Consider the following 27429-nt stretch of genomic DNA (forward strand, 5'->3'; position numbering starts at 1 on the left):
TGTCTTATAGTAAGAAAGTATTTATTTGACTTTCAGCAATGCCTTTAATTATAATTTTTTATGGCAAAACTTCATGTAATTTAATTTAATAATTTGCTATTTTAATGTAATAGGTATGCAATTTTTATTTTTGGTCTCTCTCTGCCTGTCTCTATATCTCCCCAACTCTCTGTCTCTCCACAGACTTATAACTAGAACAATTACACTGATATTTAAAGATTATTATTTCAAGATAGTGGCCTTTGTAATATAACCTTTTAATTAAAGAAAATTTTTGTACTTATAGTTTTAGAATGATTAGGCAATAGCAGATAAAATTTCTACCTAAAACAGTAATTCTTTTTAAAAAATATTTTATTCTGTAAGTTTTAGCACCCTCCTCAAAAAATTAAAAGTCATAAGTAAAATATAGTCATACCTGTAATTATTCAAATATATTAGTATGCACCATGGTTCAGAAAACTATCTCTTAAAGGGCCATGTATTAAATATTTTAGACTTGTGGGCCATATGGTCTCTGCTGTAACCATGCAACTTTGCTACTGTAGTGAGAAAGCAGCAATAGACAATGTTAAACAAATTAGCATATTTCAATAAAGCTTTATTTACAAAAATAAACAGTCATGGTATACATTGACAGGTCATTACCTTTAATGATCAAATATTATCAGCCTGTCTCAGAAATATTGAGGTACAGAAATTAATACAAAATGTCTATAATTAATGACTTTATTGATTTTATTTTCTTGTTCCACATATTAATTACCACAATACTTAGTCTTGACATGGAAAAGGGAGTGTTGTCAAATAACATATTCATATACACATAAATCTTAATATCTCCTGGCTTCTCAAAAACACCAAAATTTAAGAAAGGAGGAACAAACTTTGCCTCTAACAGTTCTTAGACTCTTATGCTCAAGTTGACTTCTCCCCTTCCATTTACATTTACAACCTTGATCAAAGAATCTCAGAATGTTGGAGCTGGACTGATCTCTGAGTGCATCAAACTAGATCATTTTATTCTCACACACACAAAAATCTACTGCCAACAGTTCATCTCCAATTACCCAGCTAGTTCTTGTCAAAGTCAGGATTGGAATCCAGTCTCCTAGCACCTATTGCACAGCTTTGCCCAATACACAATACTACCACATAGGATGTGGCTCAAGTCAGAGAGGAACCAGCTAATCAGGGATTAAGTAACCGATTATCACATTAGGAATGTATTTATATTGACTCCTCTGTTTTCAGCACTTGTTAGTTAATCTGCTTCTAATCTTCCTCTATTTTTAAATTAGATTTATAAATAGTTACTTAAAAGCATCAATCATTACAAATGAGGAGTGATACTCCCCTTTGCCCTGTTTCATTAAGAAACAGCCTTTTTGTCTCCTTTAAGGACTTTAGGGACTACTTTTTCTTTAAGGACAAAAGGGCTGTTTCTTAATGAAACAGGGCATAGGGTAGTACAAAAATCAACCACATTGAATATTGATAAAATAAAGTTAAATTAAAAAAAAAAAAAAGAAACAGCTCTTTTGTAAAAGGCAAAGCTGCAGCTGTCTTTCCTTCTCAGTCACTTCTAATAGTTTAGATCAGTGGTTCTCAAACTTTAGAATGTATCAGAATTGCCTGGAGAACTTGCTAAAACACAGATCGTTGGGTCCCACTCCTGAATTCCTGATTCAATAGGTTTGAGAGGAGGCCTGAGAATTTGCATTTTGGACACGTTCCCAAGTGATGTTGATACTGATAGGCTGGATAAAACACTTTGAAAGCCACTGGTTTAGATTCTCAGCCCTACAGGAAAATTAAAATTACCAGGGAAGGTGTTAATATACTCATGTCCAGGCTTCTTCTCAGATCAATTGCAATAGAATGTCTAGGGCTTGAGACTGGGCATCAGTATTTTCTAAGTGTCTCAGGTGATTCTAATATATAGCCAAAGCTAAGAAAAAAGGAAAAGTAATGACCTAAAAACATTTATTTGATCTTAAAGTGCAATATTTTCTTTTCTTTATATATGCCTATATTAGATGGAAATATTTTTTATGTAGTCATTTCATGATAAAGAATAAATGAGACATAGGATAAAGATGATCTTACCAAGCTATTCTATAAATTAAAAGTAATTTAAATCTACTCAATTTTATGCTACTGATCCTATAAAGTAGTTAGAATATAAGGTGGTTATAGAATTTTCCTTGTAGAAATTTTGCCATTTATAAAATTATGTCTCAGATCCATAAATGATCTTTATTAACATTGTATAGACTGCCTAAAAAGAATTTAGATACTAACTCCTAAAACCGTAATTCTTAATTTCTCTCCATACAGTGAAAGATGCAGATGTACTTTGTACGGACATACAGATTCTGTGAACAGCATTGAGTTTTTTCCCTTCTCCAACACTCTTCTCACAGGTTCTGCAGACAAATCCCTGTCTGTATGGGATGCAAGAACGGTAAGCAAATCATTCTTTCCCTGGTTTCCATAAGTCTAATCACTCTCAGTCACTCTTTGGGTATTGGGTACAACTTAGAAAGTGTTTGTGCAAGGGTCTGTAGGGTGAAAGAATGTTCATAAGTTTCTAATTACTTATTCTAATAAAACTATTTATGTAGTCTTATCTGTCCTGCCTCCTAAATGATAGCACATAAAAATAATATAATTACATCATTAAACATTAATTCAATAATTATTAATAGAGATAGCCACTCTGCTAGTGCATGGGATACAAAAGGGAAACACATTGTGCCTCTCCTTAAGGACCTTGTAGTTCGATCAGGAAAGAGAAACAAGAGATTATTTTAATGAAATGAGATTATTTTAAGGACCTAGTAGTTCGATCAGGAAAGAGAAACAAGAGATTATTTTAATGAAATGAGATTATTTTAATGAAACAAGAGTTAAAATGGAAGAACCTGCAAGGGAAAACAAAAAGGAGAGCCTTCTTTTGCTGGAAGAGAGTGGATGGCTTCCAAGGGAGGCTACGCTTGAGCTGAGATTTGGAGGGGAAGTAGGATATACCAGGTAGTCTGGAGAGGGGTGGATTTTAGAAAATACCAGTGCATGTACAAAGCCATAGAGGTGCAAGGCTGCAGTGGCATGTCCTGGGAGTAATAATGTATATGGATAGAGCTGAAGGAAGAAGGGAGAAGTGACAGGTAAGAGTGTACAATAGACAAGGATGAGATTGTGAAGCATCTGATTTAAGTGTTAAAGAGAAAGAATCATTAAAGAGTGTTAAGAAAACAGGGTAACAATCAGGTTTGCCCTTTGGAAAGAGTACTTTGGCAGTAGAGTAAGGGAGTCAGTCTCATGAGGAAGCTAGTACGACAGGGTATGAATGGATAAGAATTTGAAATAAGAGATTGTCTGCGAGAACGAAGAGAAGAGAGTGGATTAAAGACGGGAACTTTACCAGAATTTGGACAGTAATTGGAGGTGGAGATTATGGGAGGAGGGGCCTTTAGAGAACCAACTGTCCCAGTTAGTCTAGGACTAAGGGTTTTCCTAAGTCGTAGGACTTTTAGAACTAAAATTGGACAGTCCTAGCTTATTGTGGCTTCAAGAGTGGTTCTGATGTGAAGAAATGGAGACAGAATGGGGGCTACACTTCCAAGCACTTTGGCTGTGAAGATGAATAGGAGAAAAGAGTGTTCTAGTGTTAAATAAATGGTCCTTCTTTGTTCAGATAGGAGACAGCACATTTATTTTGTTAGAGGCAAGTGCAGGGGGAAACAAAATGCAGAAAATGAATTCTGAAAATGCAGAAAAGAGGACAGATAAAACTGGAGTCTATTGAGCACATGGTTTTCATAATATGAAGAATGCCAAGATGTGCAAAACAACGTCTTCACATACTTAGCAATATTTGATGAGGATTATGAAGAAAATAAGGACTCTGGTTGGCTATACAAGAAAAGACAAAATATTCATAGTTTCTTGTTCCTGTGTCAATAAGGAAGAGCAATTGTAATTTCTCCCATTACCTTCCTGTATATAAAACATGATTGACATTAATAAAGGAATATGATGATGGATGTACAGATGGTATGAACAGAGATGCAAGTTTGGTATATGTGGCCCCATTCAGTCTTTTGAGATAAATTTATTTAGGATAAATGGAGAACAAGATGTCTTCAGCTCCACATATTACAGGAAAAAGCTAGTGGAAGAGCTGCACGTGTCTTATTCACCAGTTTCACATGTTGCAGAGTTAGACTGCAGGAGGTATTCTGGGATAAGTGTATCAGACATGACTTAAGAATAAAATCAGAATGATTTTTTGTTGGGTACAAAGGTCCAACAACCTCCTCTTTGCTTTAAAATGGTTTAGACGTTGATGCAACAGAGTTTGCTCCTGCTAATGGAGCATCAGCGGAAAAGCAAAATTTTCAAAGCATTTAGCCCTAAAACCTTAGATGTGGAGTGTGTAGAAAGCAATTGCTAAAGGAACACCCACATAGAAAATATTAATTTAGCAGTGACCTAAATTTTTGCTCATTTTCTATTGACGTCATGTTTTCTCTCTCTGTCTCCCAAGTGCTATAACTGAATGTTCTCAGAAAGTGTGTTTCCTTTTTACTTTCTCTCATATGAAAAATCAAAGCACTAATGCTTCGAAGTCCAGCTGCTTTAATTCAGAAAAGTTGCCTCTCGTGTATCTGCCTTAAATGCTTAGAGTTGTTTATTGATGGTGACCTCCTTCCCTGATGTTGCGGGCGCTTTCTGTACTGTTCTTATTCCCCACGGTATCAGGAGAAAAGGAGGGATTCAGCACAGCACAGTGCCCTTAGCATAGAAGTAGAATTGCAGGTGGGTTGAAATGAAAGTAAGTGCACAGAAGGTTTGTGAGTCCCAATGATATTACTTTAATCAATACAAATATTTTAAAACTCATTTAATGGCAAATTAAAATTTATATTAGCAATATTGTAACGTTATAATTATTATGCACACTATTTATTCATTAATACTAGGAAAAGGGCTGTAAAATATTTTGGTAGAAATAAAATGTTTTTCGTACTTATGTGGTAAACGTATCATTGATTAGAAATAAAGTTAATTGAATGAATTTATGTTCTTAAAACATTTTCAAACCAAATGATAAAAAATTTTAAATTGATAGCTATGTATAGTAGAAAATTGCATGTAAAGCAAAGAGAAATTCACTTAATTTAAATTATTAATAATTACATAATATAAATTGTTAACAAAAATATCAGTATAAAATTCTACAGACAAAATATGACAACTCAAGAATTGAACAGAATTATTTCACTAAAATTGCATTAGGCATTTCTGGTAAGTTTTTTTCAGATGTACCTCATTTACTTAAAAAATAAGACAAAGTAAAACAAACCTGAATCACCCAAATAGTTAAAAATTCACATTATATACATTTTTTAAAGGTACAAGTTATATGTTACCTATATAATATGGAATTATTAATTGTTTTTCATCCAAATGGTTTATGAAGGAGTTAAAATAAATTTATATTTGTAGTTAAATATTATGAGATGCTGAAAAGCAAAACCAGGATAGCTACAGTTTTTTCTATGTAACAGTAAGTACTGCATAACATATTGCTATATGTGACATTATTTGACTTGCAACATCAACTGCATCCACAGTATACTGGCATGCTTCTTTTTTATAATTTTTAGAATATGTTAATTTCTTGATAAATGATAAATTGTCAGGTTATACTGAAGGTCTGGACCTAAAAAGAGATGAATGTCTTCTTTCTATTACTAGTAAAGCAATAACAGTATATTTTGTCACCTCGATGTGATCAATTACTGTTGAGACACCCTCTAAAATATTTTTTGATGAAACATGAAAATGACCAGTGGATTATATTCCTATAAATTAGTTTTACACCTCCTTCTTCCAGTCTCAAACATATACTAGTCTTAAATCATTAACCTAATCACACAGCTTATTATCAAAGATAATGAATGCGCAGACCTCTAATCAGTCTCTAAGTCAACTGGACAGTTAAGCTCTGAATTTTGTGAGGGATGAGAAGAGGGATATAAATCTCTATAATTACCAAGTGGAAGCTATAAAATAGCTTGCAGTTTGAAAAATCATGAATTCACTCTGTTTTGGAGGGCTATCTGTGTTTTTTCTCAAAGTTATGAAATAGCAAAACTGTTTTATTAAAATTGAAAACTACGATTGTTTCAGTATCAGAAAATGATCCATCATACATAAATTTAATGAATAATTATAATGCCTTCCCAAAAAGCAACATGAAAAATCCCAATGCACATTGGTGATTTGGAAGCCTGTTTAAAATAAATGCAATGAGTTTATTAGGCCTTCACAAGCCCAATGAAAGTACTAAGGCTTTTGGATTATTTTCAGGAAAAGACTGTGTTCACTGAACAGTAAAACACAGAATGAGAATGAGATGAGTAATGCATCTATGAGTTGTGTCAGAGCTGGTCTGGCAACAGTCAGGGTTCTGACATTTTGTCTCCTGCAGTGAATCAGACACAGAGTTCATGATCCGGACTGCCTTGGGTAGCCATGGCTTGCTCCCTAGAATAACTGCAGGCACTTGTCCAACATACAGCGTTCTCCTCACTTAGCTTTAGCCAGAAGATCCAGTAACTGGTCACTGTGACTTTCTATCAAGTGGAAAAACCTAGAGCTCACAAAAAGAGTGAACCTATGGGCTCCTGACTGCATATAGAGCACACACAAAAAGTAAACCTATGAGTGCCTGACTGCATATAGGCCTGCTGGTTTCCCCGGATGAGGTCTAGTGAACTCTTGGAGTGCCTGACATTATTCAGAGTCCAGAATGTAGAAACAAAGGCAATGCTTGTACCTTCTCACCCTAGCTTTCATTCCTTGCAACATTCAATTTAATAATATTTATTGGAGATCTATGTGCCAGGAAATATACTAGGCTCTAGAAAGGTTTCTTTGACAGGGTCACTGCCCAGAAAGAACACAGAGACTTTTAGGGAGCACTTATAAAGACAAATTATCATAAAATAATGTTATACTCAATATAACTGTACCCTTGGCTTTTTTGTGACAAAGCTCACTTTCCCAAGAGCTGATTTTATGGCTAACATTTATTGAATAGGTACTATGTGCCATCACTTTGCCTGTAACGTCTACATAATGCTTACTGAAATCTGATTGGGTGGGTACCATTATTATCTTTGTTTCAGAATTAGGAAAATGGAGACTTAGGGAGGTAGAGCAGTTGCCCAAGATCAGCCACTGGTCAGTGGCAGAGTCAGTGGCAGAAGCAGGCTGCTTCTCCAATCTCAGTCTGCTTTTGTGTCCCTTAGCTATTTTATGCCTCTTTTAATCAACCTGACCTTCAGGTCTCTACCACAGGAGTCTCCAGACATTTTTTGTAAAAACATTTTATACATTTACTACTGTACTGGTATTTTCTATGTGTAATAGCATATACACACACCTGAAATAAAAAGAATGACAGGAGGACACCATTAGCAATATTAAAAATTCTGTATTGTTATTTTATGCCTCTCATTTTGATTGGTTCTGACCAAAAAATAACAGTAGTATTAATGATATTTCAGTGAGAAAAGATTATATGATATAAGCATATTTTCAAAAATTCCTGGTTTAATGATTGTAATTAATGACTAATTGAATGATTCATAAGTTGGATCTATGATTGAATTTAGCAGCTTTCAGAGCTACAAATGATCCCTCACAAAGATACAGAATTCTGAAAGGAAAAGACACATCATTGTCTGTACCTATCGATTTGCAGACTGGACTTTCAAATTCATCCACCAATTATGCAAAGATAATTTTGTTAAATTTTGCTAGGCATTTCTCTTATGCTGGGGTCAACCAGCTGGTCTTGTAAAACAACCAGAAGTTTTCAAATATTTTAAAGCAAGGTAGACTATTCTGCTTCTACATTTTTAAAAGAGTTAGATATAAGAACTTTAAAGGTTACTGCCCTTACCAAGATTTGGCAAGAGAAACAGTCGTAAGCACCTATTACTGAATGTTCTATAGCACAAATTTCTTCTGAAAATGGTACCTTTTTGGTTCACTGTTAAAATGTCACCTTTACTTTGAGGGGATGATTAACTGTATTATTGTTTTGAAAATTTCTGCTTATAGCACATAGTTGGAAAATGCTTGTCATGTTATGTTAACATAAAAGGTTAACAAATTAGGAATACTTGTGTTTAGGGAGAAAAAGCATAACTCATCTTTAAGGTCAACTTTTATTTTTAATGCTTTGCTAAAGAATAACAAATTCTGTGGTGGTAGGAAACATTTTCTTGGTCATTCCCTGACTCATTACAAAAGAGGATAATCATCAATAATAATCAAGGAACTACTTCGCATGAAATTAACCAACTTAAAAATATCCGAAATACTCTACAGTGCAATAATATATTGCAATATACAATGTAAAAGAAGCCTCATTGCGTTGTTTTCATATATTGTGATATGCCTTGCTTTGGACACATCGATTCAAAATCCTTCATATTGCATTAATCCTATGCAAAAGCTTATTGCTCTCTCACTAAAAGAATGCCAGCTAACATCCATTTTAAACACACTATGTCCTAACCACATGAAATTAACCAATATGTATAATGATCTTTCTTTTGAAAAAGTTTTTCCTTCGATATTTCATCTACTCAACACACCTTTTCCCCTTGTCAAGTGGAGAATTTGCATCTAATCCTTAAAGGCTTACTTTATCTTCCTTCAAAACCTCTCCAGGCTTGTCCCTCTGAATTAGGTGCCCCAAGAGGCAACCAAAAAAACTTTGTATCACATAGAATTTTGCTAACTATTTCTTTGTACATAATTTAAAATGTTGAACTTGATGAGTGAGGCGGTTTTTTCCCACAAAAAGACAAGCCTTAGCAATTTGCTAAGATTTTGTGTAATTACTAATGTGGTACAAGTGGATATATTTGAGAAATAAGTGTACTTAGCTGTGTTTCTATAAAACCCTGGATTTACATTCTATAATATCTTGTATTTATGTCAGACAGTATAGCGCAGGAGTAGCATGCAGCCATTCTGCCTGGAATCAAACCCAAATTCTGCTGCTTACTAGCAGTGTGGCCTTGACAAGTTATATAAAATAGTTTTGCCTCAATTTCCTCATTTTTGTAAAATGTGGGTAGTAGGAGTACTTATCACATAAAGGTATGATGGGCATTAAATAATTAATCATATGAAATTCCTAAACAGGTGACTAATAAGAACTCAGTATATTTTAGATATTCTTATAGCAGCTGTCATACCATAGTATAGATGTTTGTTTACTAATATTTTTCTATCATGAAACTCTGAGCTTTCTTGTCTACTCTCAGGATGGTTGGCATAATAGATACTCAAGAGTTTGAAGGAGGGGAGGGAAAGAGAGAGGGAAGAAAATAATTGTCTCATCCTGGTGTTTTTTCTAACTCAAGACCTTGTGTCATGTTCTTCATAGTTTCTTTCATTTTCATTCCTTTGTCTTTCTTTCCATTTAGATTGATGCCAAGGCATACCACAAAATTGGCACTATATAAATATTTAAGAAATATATGTCATGTAATTTTGTTTTTCCATGTTATAAACCATGTCTTTCCTTCTCCTTCTTTTCCAATAATGATGGAGTCCAGACCTCTGCTACTGTAATTCCATGGCATGGACCTTATCAGACTTCTCAAGTTATCTTTTAATCAATCCCCAACATTGCCTCTGAATTTAATTGTGTCCCTCGTCAATTACCTTTGTTATATGGTACCTTCCGTTCCAGACAAATGAACCTTCTTTTTTCCTCATTTTTCTCTGGATATCTGTGTAGCTTCTAGTATGTTATCACTTGTATTCAATAGTCTTCTGTTTTCCAAATAATATCTCTCACGTCATTAAAAATATAGTAGAAACTGTGTTCTGAGGAAAATTACACTGATAAGTAAGATGGGCATTCTTTTTTCTTCAGAGCATTATTAGTAATAAAAGTAACAAAGCTGATTTTTCACACAAATTTTTATCCTTCACGTCTTTCCCTAGAAGCATACCATTTGAAATAGCTATCCGTTGCTTCTTAGCCATTCATTTAAAAATTAACTTATGTTAGTATTTAGGTATTTTATAAAATGCATAAGATTTTCAGAACTTACATTAGCATCATTTAAATTTGCCATTGGGTTTAGTTATAAGGACATAGATTTTAAGTTATTATAGACTATAATTCAGATGTTTGGGTTTTTAGGTAAAAAAGCATTTTAAGTGAATAATCCACTGTTTTCTAAAAATTAAAAATAAGTAACTTTAGTACACAATAAAAGTATTGTGTATTAAACTGATTAATTTAATATATGATAAGGTTTTGAAAGATTGTTATTTAACTCTGATAAAATTCTTCATTTCTTTGTATGTCTCATACCTTCCACATAAAACCTTTGTATAGATATCACAATAACATCATTCTTTCCTTCTTTTTCTCTGCAGTTGCTGTGAATAGCATTATAGTGGCCAGAAGTGGGAAGACTAGGTTTTTTGTGCTTGGGTATCAGCCTTTGAAAAAATATTATATTTCAGTAAAGAAAACGATGATTTGTAATCACTGTATTTCCAGCTGAAATGCACATATAGATTGTTTTATGAGATTATTTCAATTCTGCATGAGTTAGAAATAGTTCCTTCATAGCTCATGCAGTTCATCTAAATTTTATCCAATAAAGTTGTAATGTAAAGATGTGGTGTGAGATGAGATAAGAATAAGTAAAATCTCTAAATAATTGTTTAGAGTAACTTTAATATTCTTAATACTCCGACCTAGTTAAGACACCCGTTGTACTGTCTTTTATGTTGTGTGCTAATTGTATGGTTTGGATTGAATTCTAGGATTGGAAAGAACAAGCCAAAATAAAAATACCATGTACTAAAAATTCATCCTTTGAATAAAAATAACATGAGCTAAATCTCAAAAACTGTTCTTTGTATGTTTGCCCAGTTGATTTTTTATTTTAGTACTGTAATGGCCTGTTTGCCATCAACTTGAGGATATTTATATTATTAGGAGAGAACTTATGATTTAGGAGGATATAAAATTTTAGATACAGTAAATATAGACAATTCAATTCTTATGTTCTTTAATAATATCTGTAATGAAATAGTTAATATTTATTCTGTTAGACACTTTAGACACATGATTATATAATCATTATAAACAATATTGCAAGTTAGAGAATAGTTTCACTGTATTTTAGATGAAGACTGAAATTTAGAGATGTTAAATAACTTTTTCAAAGTCTACGACGATAAGTGCTGGTCTTGAGATTCCAACCCTGTTGCTTCCAGTTTCAAAGTTCATGTCTCTTGAACAGATACGATGTGGATGGTGGGTAGTGGGGAGAGAGAGGGGAGGAAAGAAGGAACTGGTAAAGGGACATGAAAACCAACTATATTGTATATTGATAAATGAAAATTAAAAAGAATTAAAGAATGAAATCAGGCTGAAAATGTGTCTCCTCAAAAAAAAATAAGTAAATAAACAAATAAACAAAAAAATGAAGTTCATGTCTCTTTACTCCAACATTTCATCTCTATTTTAACATGATGTTAAATAAAACCTGATTATCAAAAGACATTTGTAAGCATCTGCCTGTGACACTGAGTTTGATACTGTTCCAATCAAAATTAAAACCCTCTGAATCTAAATCAGTGACATCCCTTGTCCCCTTTGTCATCAAGTATATTCTTAGGGAAGAGTTGATTAATGTAAAAAAAAAGATTATTGTAAAACATAATTATTTAGTTCAATATCCTTGTAAGAATCATATGATTCATTCCAAAGTTAAATAGAGATATTTGTTTATTCTCCCTTTTCAATAATGTAAGTGGCTGTTTCTTCATTTTATTCATATTTCCAGTAAAATTATATGGATAGATGATTGGTGGAGAGTTAAAACTAAAGGAGAGGGATTTATCTAACTTTTAGTGGTAGAACCTACATGTGGTCTTTGGGAAAACTATTTTTTTTGGCCTATTTGAAGTGAATAAATAATAGGATTATGACATAAAAATATTGAGGGTACCTTAATCATAGAATGTGTTTGACCAACATGAAACCCTAATATGTTGCATTCAGCCTTTTCTGCCTTGAGTATAGTGTAGAAAAATAATACATTTTGAAGTCAGATAGAATGGAGTTTAAGTCCAGGTTCTGTTATTTCCTGGTTGTTATGTGGTGAGGTATGACATTTAATGTAAAGTTTATTATTCTCTTTTTATTTATTTATTTATTTATTTATTTATTTTATTTTATTTTGTCGATATACATTGTGGCTGATTATTGCTCCCCATCACCAAAACCTCCCTCCCTTCTCCCTCCTCCCCTCCCCCCCAACAATGTCCTTTCTGTTTGCTTGTCGTATCAACTTCAAATAATTGTGGTTGTTATATCTTCTCCCCCCCCCAAGTTTATTATTCTCTTTTTAAATGGGAAGAATAATTAAATCACGGTGTTAGCACTGGGAATATTTATTTAGAAGCCAAACAGGGTTGGTTATTTTCCCTTTATTGGTAGCTGAGAATGCTAGTGGCAAGTCTTCTCATGATTTGTAGCTCTGTCTCTTTAGTTGATGGCTTAAATGATGCTTAATGAAATTGAACAATTCCATTGCAGATTGCTTCACCCAGTGTTATGTCTGTTGCTGTCATTTTCAAGAACTCAGTGACTGTAATTCATTGCATCAGTTTGTAATTCCACATCCCATGTAGTGTTTATTTGCCTGTCTTTCTTGTAGTCCCTCAATTTCAGTTTAACATACAAAATTACATAAGAATAATCTTGTCATTTTTATTTGTTCTTTTATATGTTTAACCCATTAAAACTTCAATAGTGATTGTTTGGCTGTACTTCAAGATTAGTCTTAACTTTGAATTCATTGCAGCACTACATGCTAATTATAATTTTGAGGTACCATTAATGAAACCAGAAATTAAATACAGCATTTTTGGCAAGTGTTTCTGGCATCCTACTGTGGTTGAGATTATGGTCAGTGTAAGGTAAAACCACACATTTTGTTATATAGACCTACAGCACTAGAAAATTATTAACAATTAATTAAAGTGCATGTCTAATGGATAATTGTGAATGCTCCATATAATCTTGTTGGGGGTTTTTCTGACCATTTATTACACTCAAGCCTTTCATTCAGTAAAGAGGATACTGAAAAGAAGACAAGATGCCTTATGCACCCTCCTGTTGGTGGCAATTGTGCATTCTATATATAAAGACAAAAATTTAAAATTTATTCATGCAACACAGTTAAATTATAAGCATCTCTAAAAGATATACTGAAACGGATATTTGTTGTTCGACAAGAGATATTCTTATTTGAGGATAAATTGACAATGTATGAAACTTGGTGGGAGGTAAGGAAGAAGAAATATTGGCAAGTAGAAAATAGATTAAAGTAGAAAGATTAAAACATAATAAAATAGAGGAGGAGAAAGTAAAATATATTTATCCATAATCCGTTTCTTTAGAATAGCCAATAAAACCATACTTAGACTTTTGAATTACTATTACTTATCACCTTTTTATAATTTGTAATATTTCGATAACTATGTATATATATACAGAAACCATATATACAGTTTAAAATTAATATGTCATAAAGGTAGTGCAGTAAAATTTAATGGAAAAGTTAGTAGCTTTTCTTTCTGCTGGCAAAACAAAAACAAAAGATAAAAATGCGAATTAATAACATCAACAAAAATGTACTATATAAACACAAATGTTTGTACAATGTAAAGGAATAAATCTGCATAATAGTTATGAAAGATGTGAATAAATATTGACACCCATGTATAGATATGCCAGGTTCTTTCATTAAAAGAGACAAACATACCACTTAACATGAAATTTCAAGGAATATCCTGATATTGTTTTTGTTCTGGGTGTTTTTGGAAATAAACAAAGTGATTCTTAATCATTGTATCTGATCAGATAAGAGCAATTAATCAATAAACAAACAAAAAGATTGATAAGGAAGACTAGCCTACCAGATATCAAAATATAAAGTTAATATAAAATAAAATATTGTAGAACTAAAGAAAGATTGGTAATCTAACCAATGACATAGATATAGAGCCATGAAACAGATCCTAATTATGTAGCATGAAATATAAATTCCTTATTTCAAAAGGGAAATCTCCTTAAGACTTCTTGAAGGAATCATCCTCATTGTCATTTTTTTACCTTAAGCCTTTCACCATTTTGGCCTATTGTAGCTGATTCCTAGATCCCTGTCTATGTAAATCTCATTTATCTTTGGACTTTGGATATAGGGTTAGAGTTCCATCTACTTCAAGGGGTCTTTACCCCACTGTTCAATGAGTTTTTGCTTTTTATTTTTTGTAATTCTTTATTACACAAGTAGTAAATTTTTCAATGTAGGAAAAGTGGACTTTTAAAAAAAAATTTTTACTTTATTTTGTCAATATACAATGTGGTTGATTATTGTGGCCGATTACCAAAACGTCCCTCCCTCCTCCCTGTCCCTCCTCCCTCCCCAAAATCTCCTTTCTGTTTGCTTGTCGTATCAACTTCAAGGAATTGTAATTGTTCTGTCTTCTTCCCTCTCCACCCCCAGGTTATTTGTGTATTTATTTATTTATTTTTAGCTCCCACAAATAAGTGAGAAAATGTGGTATTTCTCTTTCTGTTCCTGACTTGTTTCACTTAATATAATTCTCTCTAGGTCCATCCATGTCATTGCAAATGGCAGTATTTCGTTCTTTTTTATAGCTGAGTAGTATTCCATGTGTAGATATACCACATTTTCCATATCCACTCATCTGATGATGGACTTTTGGGCTGGTTCCAACTCTTAGCTATTGTAAAGAGTGCTGCAATAAACATTGGAGAACAGGTATACCTTCGACTTGATGATTTCCATTCCTCTGGGTATATTCCCAGCAGTGGGATAGCTGGGTCATATGGTAGATTTATCTGCAATTGTTTGAGGAACCTCCATACCATTTTCCATAGAGACTGTACCATTTTGCAGTCCCACCGCCAATGTCTGAGAGTTCCCTTTTCTCTGTAACCTTGCCAGCATTTATCATTCAGTCTTTTGGAAATTAGCCATCCTAACTGGGGTGAGATGATATCTCAGTGTGGTTTTGATTTTCATTTCCCGAATGCTGAGTGATGTTGAGCATTTTTTCATATGTCTGTTGGCCATTCGTATATCTTCCTTTGAGTCACCATATACTAAAATCAACTCAAAATGGATTGAAGAATTAAATATACACCCTGAAACAATAAAACTTCTTAAAGAAAACACAGGGGAAACACTTCAGGAAGTAGCACTGGGCACAGACTTCATGAATACGACCTCAGAAGCATGGGCAACCAAAGGAAAAATAAACAAATGGGATCGTATCAAACTAAAAAGCTTCTGCACAGCAAAAGAAACAATTAACAGAGTGAAAAGACAACCAACAGAATGGGAGAAAATATTTGCAAAATATACCTCTGACAAAGGATTAATATCCAGAATATACAAGGAACTGAAACAACTTTACAACAAAAAAACAAGTAACCCAATTAGAAAAGTGGACTTTTAAAAATACTAAAAAAAATAGCCCACCCTAAATAGAACGATAAAATTTTAGCAAATTTTTGTATGTCATTGATATTATTTTCATTAAAATTCCTCTATTCATAAAAGTAGCATTATATTATACTTAGTATTACATAAGCTAATTTTCTTCACTTAATAACATGTCTTGAATATTTTAAATATTATTTTGTACATTCTTATTCTCATTATCAATGTATCATTGATATATTGTAATTGATTATTTAGATGTATCACTGCTGCTTGAACAATCTCTTATTAATGGATATTTGGATTATTTCTAAGTATTTGATGCTCTAAGCAAGACTGCAGAAAGCATTCTTGCAGTTTTATTTTTCACATTTGTCAACTCATTTCAACTGAGATATATTTATAGGTGGTGTAATCTGCATTTTTTAGAAACATTTAAATCATATTTACAAAGGCTCTATAAAATGTTGACCATACCTAACTATGTACTCCCTCCAGCAATCCATGAGTGTGCCTACTTTCCCACACTCCTGTCACTTTAGTTTTGGCAATTAGGGAGGTTAAAGTTATCTTGTCAATGTTGTAATATATAATTATACAATTATGAGAACTGTTGAAATGTTTTATATATTCATTTAGCATGAATTTAATTTGCAGGCTACCATTGAAATCAATTTCTATATAATCTATAATTCATGTTTAAATTATTTGATTCAGAATTTTGGACAGTTTTTTTTTTTTCATTGAATATGGTTATCTGGCTTATTTGTTTTTAAATTCAAACTAGTTAAATTTGGGGGGTAAATTTCAGTTATTTAATTTTTTTTCTGTGTTGGAAAATCAAGTGTTTCTTGGAATTTACTGAGATTGCATCAATGGTACAATATATGATTGTGTTATTTTAGTTAACTAATAACAATATATATTTGTAACATCACCCTCTGGTTTTCCTACTTTCTTTCTAGCTGTTTTCTGGGATTTGCGGTAACTGGGATTTGCAGTACACATTTGGATGATATGTGATATTGTGAGGAGCTAGCAGAATATTGTACCTAAATTACTCTACTTCAGTTTTCAGATTGCACTGAACTGTCATGCTTTCCTTTTATTTCCTGTAGTTATTTTCGGGGTTTGCAATATCTGATTGTAGAAAAATGGTAGTGGGTTTATGAGGAACATGGCATAAAATGTCAAGGGGCAGAAATTGTGTATTGTACATCTTGTGTCAAATGATTTGAACCAGGCTGCTATCAATGTCTTAGGTCACAGAAGCAACAGAACTCAGGGTCAGCAGGCAGACAGATGGTGAAGGCTTTTCACAATCAATCACTACCTCACGAAGCAAAGCTTGACATTTACTAAACCCCACAAAGGTTTCTCAGCTCTGTTATTCGTTAGCACTTAAATGTGTTTGCATACTTTAATCTTCTTCTGTACCTTTGTTGTGGATACTACATATATTCTGATACCCAATTATAACTTCATAGCAAGTGCCTTAACTCAACGCTTTAATTTTAATGTGCATTTGATAAAATTTTAATGCATATTTAAGACTATTCTTAAATAAGAATCCTGTGTATCTCTGATGAGGTGAAATTGAAATCACTTCATCGGAGATCCTGAATAATTTTACTACTTACTATGTTATATGTGAAAAAAAATTTACTTTTTAAAAAGGTATGTATATATTTTTATAAACACCTAAATTTCTACTCCTGAATATGATGCAATCAATCAGCACATAAGTACCGAATGCCTAACATGCAGCACACGCTATTCTAAGTTCTATGAATACAAGAATAAAAACAATAAAATAAAACAGACAAAAGTCCTTGCCTCTGGGAGATTTTTAATGAAGGGAGGAAGATTAAAAAATAAATTAAAAGAAACCAAAAACAAGTATGTTAGATGATGATACATGTTATAGACAAAGTAAAATCAGGGGAATAAGGTCAGAAGTCTTTGGCTAATGGGAAAAAAAGGATGTTGCAATTCTAACTAAGACGCAGTTTTAATGAAGGCGCAAAGGAGGTTTGGTAGGGAGCCCTTTGGGTATCTGGGGGAAGAGTGTTACAGAGAGAGGGAACTGAAAATGCAAAAATCTTGGGGTAGGCGTGCACCTGGTACATATTTGAAGAATAAGCAGGGAGTATCTGGAGTGGATGAATGAGGGGAAAAGTGATTGGAAAATATAAAAATGAGTCCAGAGAGGTGTTGGTGGGTCTGAAGAAGTAGAGCATATTCCACAGTCTTGTAGGTCATTTTGATGCCTCTGGCCTGTACTCAGAGTAATGTGCGAAGATGCTGGAGGGTTTTGAGCAAAGGAATGACTTTACCTGTATTACTTTTTATCAGACTAGGGGGCAGGGAGGGGGAAAAAAAAAAACAGTTGTGGAAGCAGACAAATCAGTTGTGGCAATTGTGATCGAATATGCAAAAGATGACAGTGGCTTGGACTAGAATGATAGCAAAGAAGGCAGCTTGATTAAGGAAAATTAGGCACATGCACAAGGGAAAAGAACATGAAGAAGAGATAAACAGGAACATGAAGAAGAGATAAACAGGGGCTTGGAAAAAGTAGAATTGCCCCACTAAAAACTCTCACTCAACTTAACTCTAAGCCTTTCCCTAGCAATCTGACCTTCACAGAAGAAAATTACTCAATCACTCAAGAAAAGAAAAAGAAAAGAAAAACATAAATAATTTTAATGCATTTATTTTTTGACAGCTTTATTGAGGTATAATTGATTTACCAAAAATTGCATGTATTTAATGTATACAATTTGATGAATTTGGACATATGCATACACCTATGCATGCTTTCACCACAATCAAGGTAATAAACATATCCATCAGTTCCAAAAGTTTTCTTGTGTCCTTTTTTCTTTTCCTTTTTTGTGATAGGTAAAAATGCATAACACATGATCTATCCCCTTAACACATCTGTCGGTGCAAAATACTGTGTTGTTAACTATAGGAAATCTGTTGTACAGCAGATCTCCAGAATTTACTCATCTTGTATAACTAAAAGTTTATAACCATTGAATAACAACCCCTCAGTTTCCCCTCCTGCCAGCCCCTGACAACCACCATTCTATTTTCTGATTCTATGAGTTTGACTATTTTAGATACCTCTTATAAATGAAAGCATACAGTATTTGTCTTTCTGAGACTGGGTTATGTTACTTAGAATGACGGTTTCCAGGTTCATCTATATTGTCACAAGTGGCAGGATATTCTTCTTTTTTTACAGCTGAATAATTGCTTTGTATGCATAAACCATATGATCCAGCAATTCCACTTCTAGGTGTTTATCCAAAAGAATTAAAATCTGGATCTTGAGGAAATATTTGTACTACCATGTTCATTGCAGCATTGTCCACAGTAGCCACGGTATGGAAACATTCCAAATGTGTGTCAACAGATGAATGGATAAACACACTTATTTTTATTTATTACTTTGGCATTATACACTGACCTTGCAAACAACCATCATCAATTTATGTGTTCTTTTATGTATATTACACAAAGAAGTGCTGGGTTTTTAGTGCCATAGTTAGGAATTTGAGGTCCATCTGAATTCAATACTAAAAATGTAAAAATTTCTGTCAATAACATCTTTTTCAAATTATTTGGATTCTACAAGTCTTCACTGAACAGCTCTGTGTTCATAGATGATGTATTTATATTGGGTCAGCCTCCAAAATAAACCCAGGAGACTGTAGCAGATGCTGTTGATACCTCGGCCGATACCCTCGCATTCATCTGCACCTGTGCTGGGCAATTCCTAAGGCCATTATTGACATCCCACCTCAAGGGCTTCCATCTGCATCTCTCTGTTTCCCTGCCTGTGGGCTTTTCTCTGATCCCACAGCTTACTAGGCTCAAGTTCGAAGAGTTAATACCCCTGGAAACAGATGGAAGTCATTGAATAAAACAGCTCAGTTTCGCTGTGTCTCAGTGGGACAATTGTGAAGCATGTTTTATATGGTTCCTCACAGAGTCTCCAATGAGTCCATGTCCAAGTTGCTCATAGCACTTCCATAACACACCCGTTATTGGTTTTGCCCTTCTTTGTTTCACTTTTTCCACTCCTTGCATGTGCTTCCAGGTTCACCTCCTGAGTAAATGATCTTTAAAGTATTTGTCTTAGGGTGTACTCTGGGGGACCCACACCAATCCAGGCAGAGGCCCTTTAATCAAGTTGCTCATGCCTGGTTGACAAAACAAAAGGCCCAGGGACATTCTTCAGAATTAAGCAAGGCGATGGGTGGCCCCTTTGGGTCCATTCTACCCCTCTTTGCCCTTATTGGTTTCACTGTGTCTAGCATTAAAGAAACAAAGGGTCTTAAGGAGCTAGTAGCGTTCTTCATGTTCCCTTATCCAATATAGTTAATGTTAGCATATCTTTTACAAATGGCGAATCTGGTGCTATTTCTGTAATTAATCATTTTTGTCACTACTACAAGTGAACACAGACTTGAAAGCAGAATGAGTAATAGGAAGCTGAAAACTTACGGGCATACTGAGGAGATATAATGATCACTTTTATTAGTAACAGAGGAGCAGAAACAGAGCTTCTTGGAGCCTAGGCCAGTTTAGAGAAAAAGGGGAGACTCTTCCAAAGGACTATGTGTTTCTGCCATCTACAGTAAAGTTAGGCAGAATTTAAAGTGCCATAGTAACTGAGAAGGGACAACTGGATTCAGTTTGGCTGGATTCTAGGAAAATTACATGTTGTAAGCCCTTGGTGAAAATTACATGTTTTAAGCCCTTGGTAAAAATTAAATACAGAAATTATGGAAAATGAGTAATTTAGAAAAGGTGAAAATAAAATGAAACCCTTAATTCTATATTAATTTATCTTAATTTTATTTTTCTACCCTGGATTCAAAATTTTTTATTAGCATATTCATTATTACAAATCATAATTCTTCTTTCTGCCCCTTATCCAACCAATCACTCCCCAATCCCCCTTCATCTCCCTCATCTCTAATATCCTTGGGTTTATTGTCTACTTCTGAAAGTTCAATGTGTTAGGGTCTTGTCTTTCTCTCTCTCTCTTTCTCTCTCTCTCTTTCTTTCCTTCCTTCCTTCCTTCCTTCCTTCCTTCCTTCCTTCCTTCCTTCCTTCCTTCCTTCCTTCCTTCCTTCCTTCCTTCCTTCCTTCCTTCCTTCCTTCTATTTCTTCTCTGTATTAATTTTTGATGTAGGTGTACTTTGGAGGTATAACAAAGGTTTCTGGTTTGGAAATGTTGAGATGCAAGTAGTATGGATGAGAAAATATTCAATCGTCCATTTTTCTCTCTTCTGGTATAATCTAAACCTCTGGAATGGAAATATCCAAGATGCAACAAACATTTTTTCTGTTATTCAAAAAGTCAGAAAGATACTACAGTTGGCCCTTGAACAACACTGGGTTTAGGGTTGCTGCGTGCCACACTGTACACCCAGAGCCCCTTGTGGAACCCACAGATAGGAAAAGTTGACACTCTGTATCCACAGGTTCCACATCCCATGCATACTGTATTTTCCATCTGTGGTTTGTTAAATCTGCAGACATAGAAACTGCAGATATGGAGGGCCCGCCAGCTGGATTTATTGAAAGATCTGTATGTAAGTTGGCCTCTCCATTTCGAACCCATATTGTTCAATTGTCAACTGTACTTGTTTAGAGATCTGAAAAACTGTTAATAGAGAGCACATCTCCTGTGTTATGAAGAGATTTTCAGATAAATCAGGCACCGGAAAAAGACACAAAGTGGGACTCCAAAGTCAGAAATCTGGTATCATTTTCCTACAGTGATAGAAAAAGTGAAATTTTCTGGTCAAAGCCGAGTCAATCAAATTAAGGTAATATTATGTAATAACTAATAATTTTTTTTATAATATAGGTGAAAATTGCAGCAAATGCGCAATCACATATTTTTGCCCAAGATTGTTGTTAAATTGATTAATTTCCCAAAACACACATTTACAGGGCATTGGTACCCCGATGGGGGTGTGGGTGTGGGCAAGGGGAAATGAGGCCAACAGGAATAATGTGCAATTCTGTGCAGGAGGAACTGACAGTTTAGTAGTTGAAAAAGATATACAGACAAATTATTTCAGTACAGTGCAAAAAGGGCACTGGGTCCTCGACGCAGTTAAAGGCAGAGTGGCATGATCTGATCTATATTTTCAAAGAATTAATTACTCTGGCTGTCCTATTGAGCAGAGACTGAAAGTGGGCAGGGAGACAATAATCTGGAGACTTTGGAGGGCTTGAAACAAGATGGTAACACTGGAGGTGATGAAAAGATGGTGAGAAAAGGTTTTATTTATTTATTCATTCACTCATGCATTCATTAGTTCACTCATTCATTTATACATACCGAAGCACAGACTTACCGAAAAGCTACAAGAATCACACAATCTACTTCACCCAGGTTTTCAAAGTGTTAACGCTTTACTTTATTTGCTGTATCCTTTCTCTTTATATATCTGAATATATACATACATGTGATGGTACTTCAAAAAGTTCATGGAAAAATAGAATTAAAATATAATATGAATCTTACCATAAACGTTTTAGACATAGCCTTGTAGAGGTTTCTCCAAAACACTTGAGAGTGAATTGTAGACATCATACACCTTTATTCATAAATATGCCAGTATGTAATATCTAAACACAAGGACATTCTCTTAAACAACAGGAAAATTATTCAAATCAGTAAGTTGGCACTGATATAATTATCTAATATGTAGACCTTATTCAAACTGGTCCAACTGTCCCAATAATGCCTTTATACAGAAGAAAATCCAGGATCATGTATCGCATTCAGTTGTCTTGTCTCTTTAGTTCCTTTAAATCTGGCATAGTTTGTCAGTCTTTCATTGTGTTTCATTATATTGGCATTTTGGAAGACCCTTAATTTGTGTTTGTCTAATATTTCCTCTTGGTTAGATTTGTCTAATGCAATTTTAATAGCAATGCCTCAGAAGTGATTTTCTTCTCAGGAAATTATGTCAGGTGGCACATGCTACTGATCTATCTCATTACTGGTGATTTTAACTTTGATCGCTTAGTTATGGTAGACTCTGCTAAGTCTCTCCACTGGAAAGCTGAATATTTCAACTTGTAAATAATAAATATCTTGTTACTTTGAGGCTATGTAAATATCCCATGTTTTCTCAAAATTTGATCTTCTAGTTTTAGCATCCGTTGATAATTCTTACCTTTTTTGACTATTCTTACCTTTATTGATTATCACGATGCTTGACTATGGTGATTTTCTAATTTTATCATTTCTTTCTATTTATTAATAAATAATTCTGAATTTTTTGTTGAGTTTTAACTGTAATTATTTATAATTATGAAACTTATTTTTGTGACTTAATATATGATCAAGTTTTTTGAATGCTTGGTGAGTCCTTGAAAGGAAAATATATTCACCATGATCTGGGTACAAATTTCTATACATATTCATAAAAGCTACCTTATTGATTAGGTTTTATAGGACTTCTGTTTCCTATCCTGTGTTCTCTGGATTGATCTCATACTAATGCTGATATATTAATATCTCCTATGATTAGTATGTTTCTATGTGTGTCTCCTTGCATCTCTTCTAGTGTTTGCTTTATGAAGGTGTTTGCATGTTATTTTGGTGCATAGATATTGGTGGTTGTTATATGTTCATTATTAATCGAGCCTTTTAGCATTAAAAAGAAGAATTCTTTGCTACATTTAGTGCTTATTAGTTTGAAATCTACTTTGTTTGATATCAATGTTACATTTACTTCATTATTATTCCCATAAGCCTGGTTTGTTCATGCCCATCCCTTTCTATTTAGCTTTTCTGAATTATTTTGTCTGTCTTGTATACAGAATATATTTAGTTTATCCTTTGTGAGCCAAATTGAAAATCATTTCCTTTTAATAGATGAGTTAAGCCTATCTATTCACATTTATTGATGTGTTAAATGTTTAATTGCCACTCTCTCATATTATTTTATTTAAAAATTATTGTGTATATTATGTTATATTTGCTGTGTTCCTCTATGCAAAGTATATTTTTTGGCTCTTTTTTAAAATTACTTTCAATGTTTAGGACAGACTGTACTTTTGTTCTAGGTGTTAATATTTTATTTATTATTTTTAAATTTCCTATTGCCCCGCTTTAATTTTTAAACATGTTTCCATATTGTTTGCAGTTTCGAATGCCAAACTTTAACTCCATTCTATTGCCTACATAGCAATTTCCCTCTTTCGTAACTTTACTAATTTTTAGTTGCATTGTTTCTACCTTGTCAGAATATACAACACACACTATCTAGCATATATCTTAAAACATTACCCCACCCTCAACCTCATCTTTGTTTTAGTCTTATATCTACAATTAAATATAGTAAAAGCTCACCATCACTCCTACTATTGAAATTTCTCAATTCATCTCTTGGTTGGATTCTACAAACAGTTAAAACTGTCCATAGCATCGATCCTTGAATAACAACTTAAATGGCTATAAAATCCTTGGTTTACATTTTCTTTTCATGAATTAGTTTTAAATGCTACTTCACTGTTACCTTATTTTATATACAAATTTTTAGAAGTCTGATGCTAACTAATTATCTTGCTATTTACTTATTTGTTGGCTGGAGTGTGCAGATTTTCTTCTTCATTGGTAAAATTTAGTATTTTCTCAATAACATCGCTTTGTTTTGATCATTACTGATCTATTTTCCCTGCTAGTTAGTGAGCCCTTTCAGTTGTAGATTCAGGACTTCTTTTATTTCTGACCGGTTATTTTGGATTATCCTTTTTAAAAATTACTTCTTTTCCATTGTTTTACTTAACTTTTTCAGGGACTCCAATTGTAGTAAACTGGATCTCTCTTGCTTCCATTTTAAGCACTTTCTTTCTGACCCTTTTTGTTTCCTAGCTCATTTTCATTTTCTTTGATATTTGTCTATTGTTTTTAATGAACTTTATTATATTTTCATTAGAATCTATTCTTCCTTGGGCACTTCATAATTTAGTCTTCAATTTGTCTTTTAAAAATATTTTTGCTTTTTTTTTTTTTATCTTCTGAGTTTTCAAATTTCTGATTCAAGTGTTTTGTTTTTCCTCCACATCTCAAAATACTAGTTAGAGGATCATTTTAAGTTGAAGTATCATGTTTTCTTCTTTCCCACTGATGGTTTTGGTAGTTTGTGAAAGGAGGGTTTTACCAACTAAATTGCTTATATTCTCATTCTTTGATTTGTTTTATAATAGTTTTTAATAAATGAAGACTACTTGTACTTCTGCACTGTAATGGCCTGGACTGGTGATTTGTAGATTTTTCTTTTCTTTTTTTTTTTTTTGTCTTTTTCGTGACCGGCACTCAGCCAGTGAGTGCACCGGTCATTCCTGTATAGGATCCGAACCCGCGGCCAGAGCGTTGCGGCGCTCCCAGCGCCGCACTCTCCCGAGTGTGCCACGGGCTCGGCCCTGTAGATTTTTCTTAGTTGAATGGTTTAATAGTTTCATTACTGAGTGAATTTTTTTGAGGGGAAAATGTTGAGGGATGATTAGTCCTTCAATTTTGTTTTGTTTTCTTTTATCTTGCAGAGTCTAAATTTCTCCATCTAGCTTCGTTTTTTCCTTCACCATGCAATTTCTAAAGGGCCCTCATTTCTTTCTTTTGATTCCCTCTGGAAGACTGACTCCTTGCATCCCGTATGCACTTTCTCTTTCCTATGATCTTTGTTCTGGTCTACAGTTTTTCAGTGTTTTCACACAGAGGGACAACATTTTCTGAAATATTTCTAGATGAAAAAAAAATGGGCTCCATCAGTTTTTCAGTGTTTTCACACAGAGGGACAACATTTTCTGAAATATTTCTAGATGAAAAAAAAAATGGGCTCCATTATAGGAGGAGTCATTTAATTCTATTTTTTTTCAACTAATATATACAAATGTGAGTATATCAAAACCTATCAGCTAGAAGTTGTCCAAATTTTGGAGTCTTAATTAAACTTGCCTCAAATACATAATTTTACCACACAAAGAAGTGAAAAAAACTCTCTAATTTGTACATTTTGGGGACTACGTATTTCTTACTGTGCCCAAGCAAAATTTCTCTATTTTTTCCCTGTATTATCATGGGAAATAATATTATCCTTTGGATGAATTTCTATAAGAAATACACATAGCCCCCAAATTTCCTGAGATTAAGTAGACTTTGTTGAAGATTTGAGCACCCAAAAGAAAGCTCTGTAATCGTAGTTTCTTCCCCTTTTTCTCCACTCCTTTTTCTCTTCCTCTTGATTTGTGCTGCAAAAATCAAAAAATCTTATCTTTCTTGGATGGAGAGTAATGCAGCTCTCCTAAGTTTCTTCTCCAAATTTATCTACCTAAATTGATCAAAGTGCTTAGCAGTATTCACCTTTGTTAGAGGGCAGTTTAGATAAAATATAGCAGAATTTTTTATGTTAATATAGTGTGTTTAAAAAGTCTTAAAGTCTATGTACTTGTTGTTAACAGAAAAATCTCTTGAGAGTAATGCACTAATATAAAGGAATAGATTTTCAAATCAGACTTATGAGAATCTGAGATCTTCCCTAGTACTGAAGTTTTACTAAGTAATGTCAAAAAATCCTCAAAGTAGAGAGAAGGGTGGAGTACACTAAAGGCAGCACCCAGGATCCTGTCTTTCCACCTTAGGCAGGCACTTCTGGCCTAGAATATTAGGTGAGAGCTCTAACATGAGAACCTTGGAATCACCCCACACAGTGAGAATATTTAAGTTATAAAACACCTCCATTTAATAACTCCACTTGTACAGACGACATCACACTTTCCAGGGTGCTGAGCCTCATAGATCCTGGTTTCTATAGTTTACCCTTACCCTTATCCTATGAAGTACATTTAGAGATAAATTCTCTTCTTCCTAGCAAATGCCAATAGTCTATTTACCCAGATGTCCAGTTAACAAGGAGACTAAACAGTCACCTGCCAACAGTCCTATCTTCAAGAGCACTCAACTTCCTAAAAGAAGTTAATGGATTACAGGTCAGCTGCTTTAATTCCTTCCTTCCAGTGATTTAATGTCATTTTCTTTTTTGGGTGTTTTTCTAATTTTCCTAAAATATTAGCTATTGAATGGAAAATTGGAGAAAAAATTAGTATAATGGAAGTGGGAAGGAAAACCTGGTCATTTAGATCATGAAATTAGAACCATTCATTTACCTGGCTGCAGCTCTGGCCTATGTCCATATCAATAGCAGACTACATACCTGAAGATTCATTCATCTAAAGGAGCAATGTGGCAGCCTAGTTGCTTAGGTAATTGATATTATTCATGGTATCTGAGACACAATTGAGATTTTTATTAAATCCTTTTGAAAATTAGAAGAAAAATGTAGGTTATATATGCATAATACTAAATATGTTATGTGTATAGTCTATATTCATGAAACACACATATATTCATGTTTCATATACAAACACACACGCACACACATATACACGTACGCATATATAGGTTCCCTTATTCTCATTACAGTAAATCAATGTCCTAGGTCTATAAACTGCTTAGCTAAACATAAACTCTTATTATTCCTCCCTGTTTTTTAGTCCCTAATTCCATATAGAGTAAGAATCATGATATTTTACTGTCCCATTTTCTGAGCAGAAGATGTCCTGGATTCTTGCCTTCTCTGTTCCTTATTTCATGTTGGTGTTTTCTAATTTTGTCCACCAAAATGTAATATCAAGAAAATACTAATAATAGCAATTCTTACATATGTATAATTCTTAATTTTTAAAACACTAAAAAACTCCATAAACTGGTCTAAATACT

General features: G+C 33.6%; 1 protein-coding gene across 1 annotated transcript in view; it reads left to right on the plus strand.

Annotated features, from left to right (window-relative positions):
• SPAG16 (sperm associated antigen 16) overlaps window positions 1-27429 on the plus strand; it is a 909927-nt gene that overhangs the window by 557080 nt on the left and 325418 nt on the right. The window contains exon 13 of the mRNA XM_063105549.1: window positions 2341-2467. Within this exon, the coding sequence (XP_062961619.1) occupies window positions 2341-2467 (127 nt within the window). The remainder of the gene's footprint in view (window positions 1-2340; window positions 2468-27429) is intronic.

This window comes from Cynocephalus volans, chromosome 1, assembly GCF_027409185.1.
Source record: "Cynocephalus volans isolate mCynVol1 chromosome 1, mCynVol1.pri, whole genome shotgun sequence".
Lineage (NCBI taxonomy): Eukaryota > Metazoa > Chordata > Mammalia > Dermoptera > Cynocephalidae > Cynocephalus > Cynocephalus volans.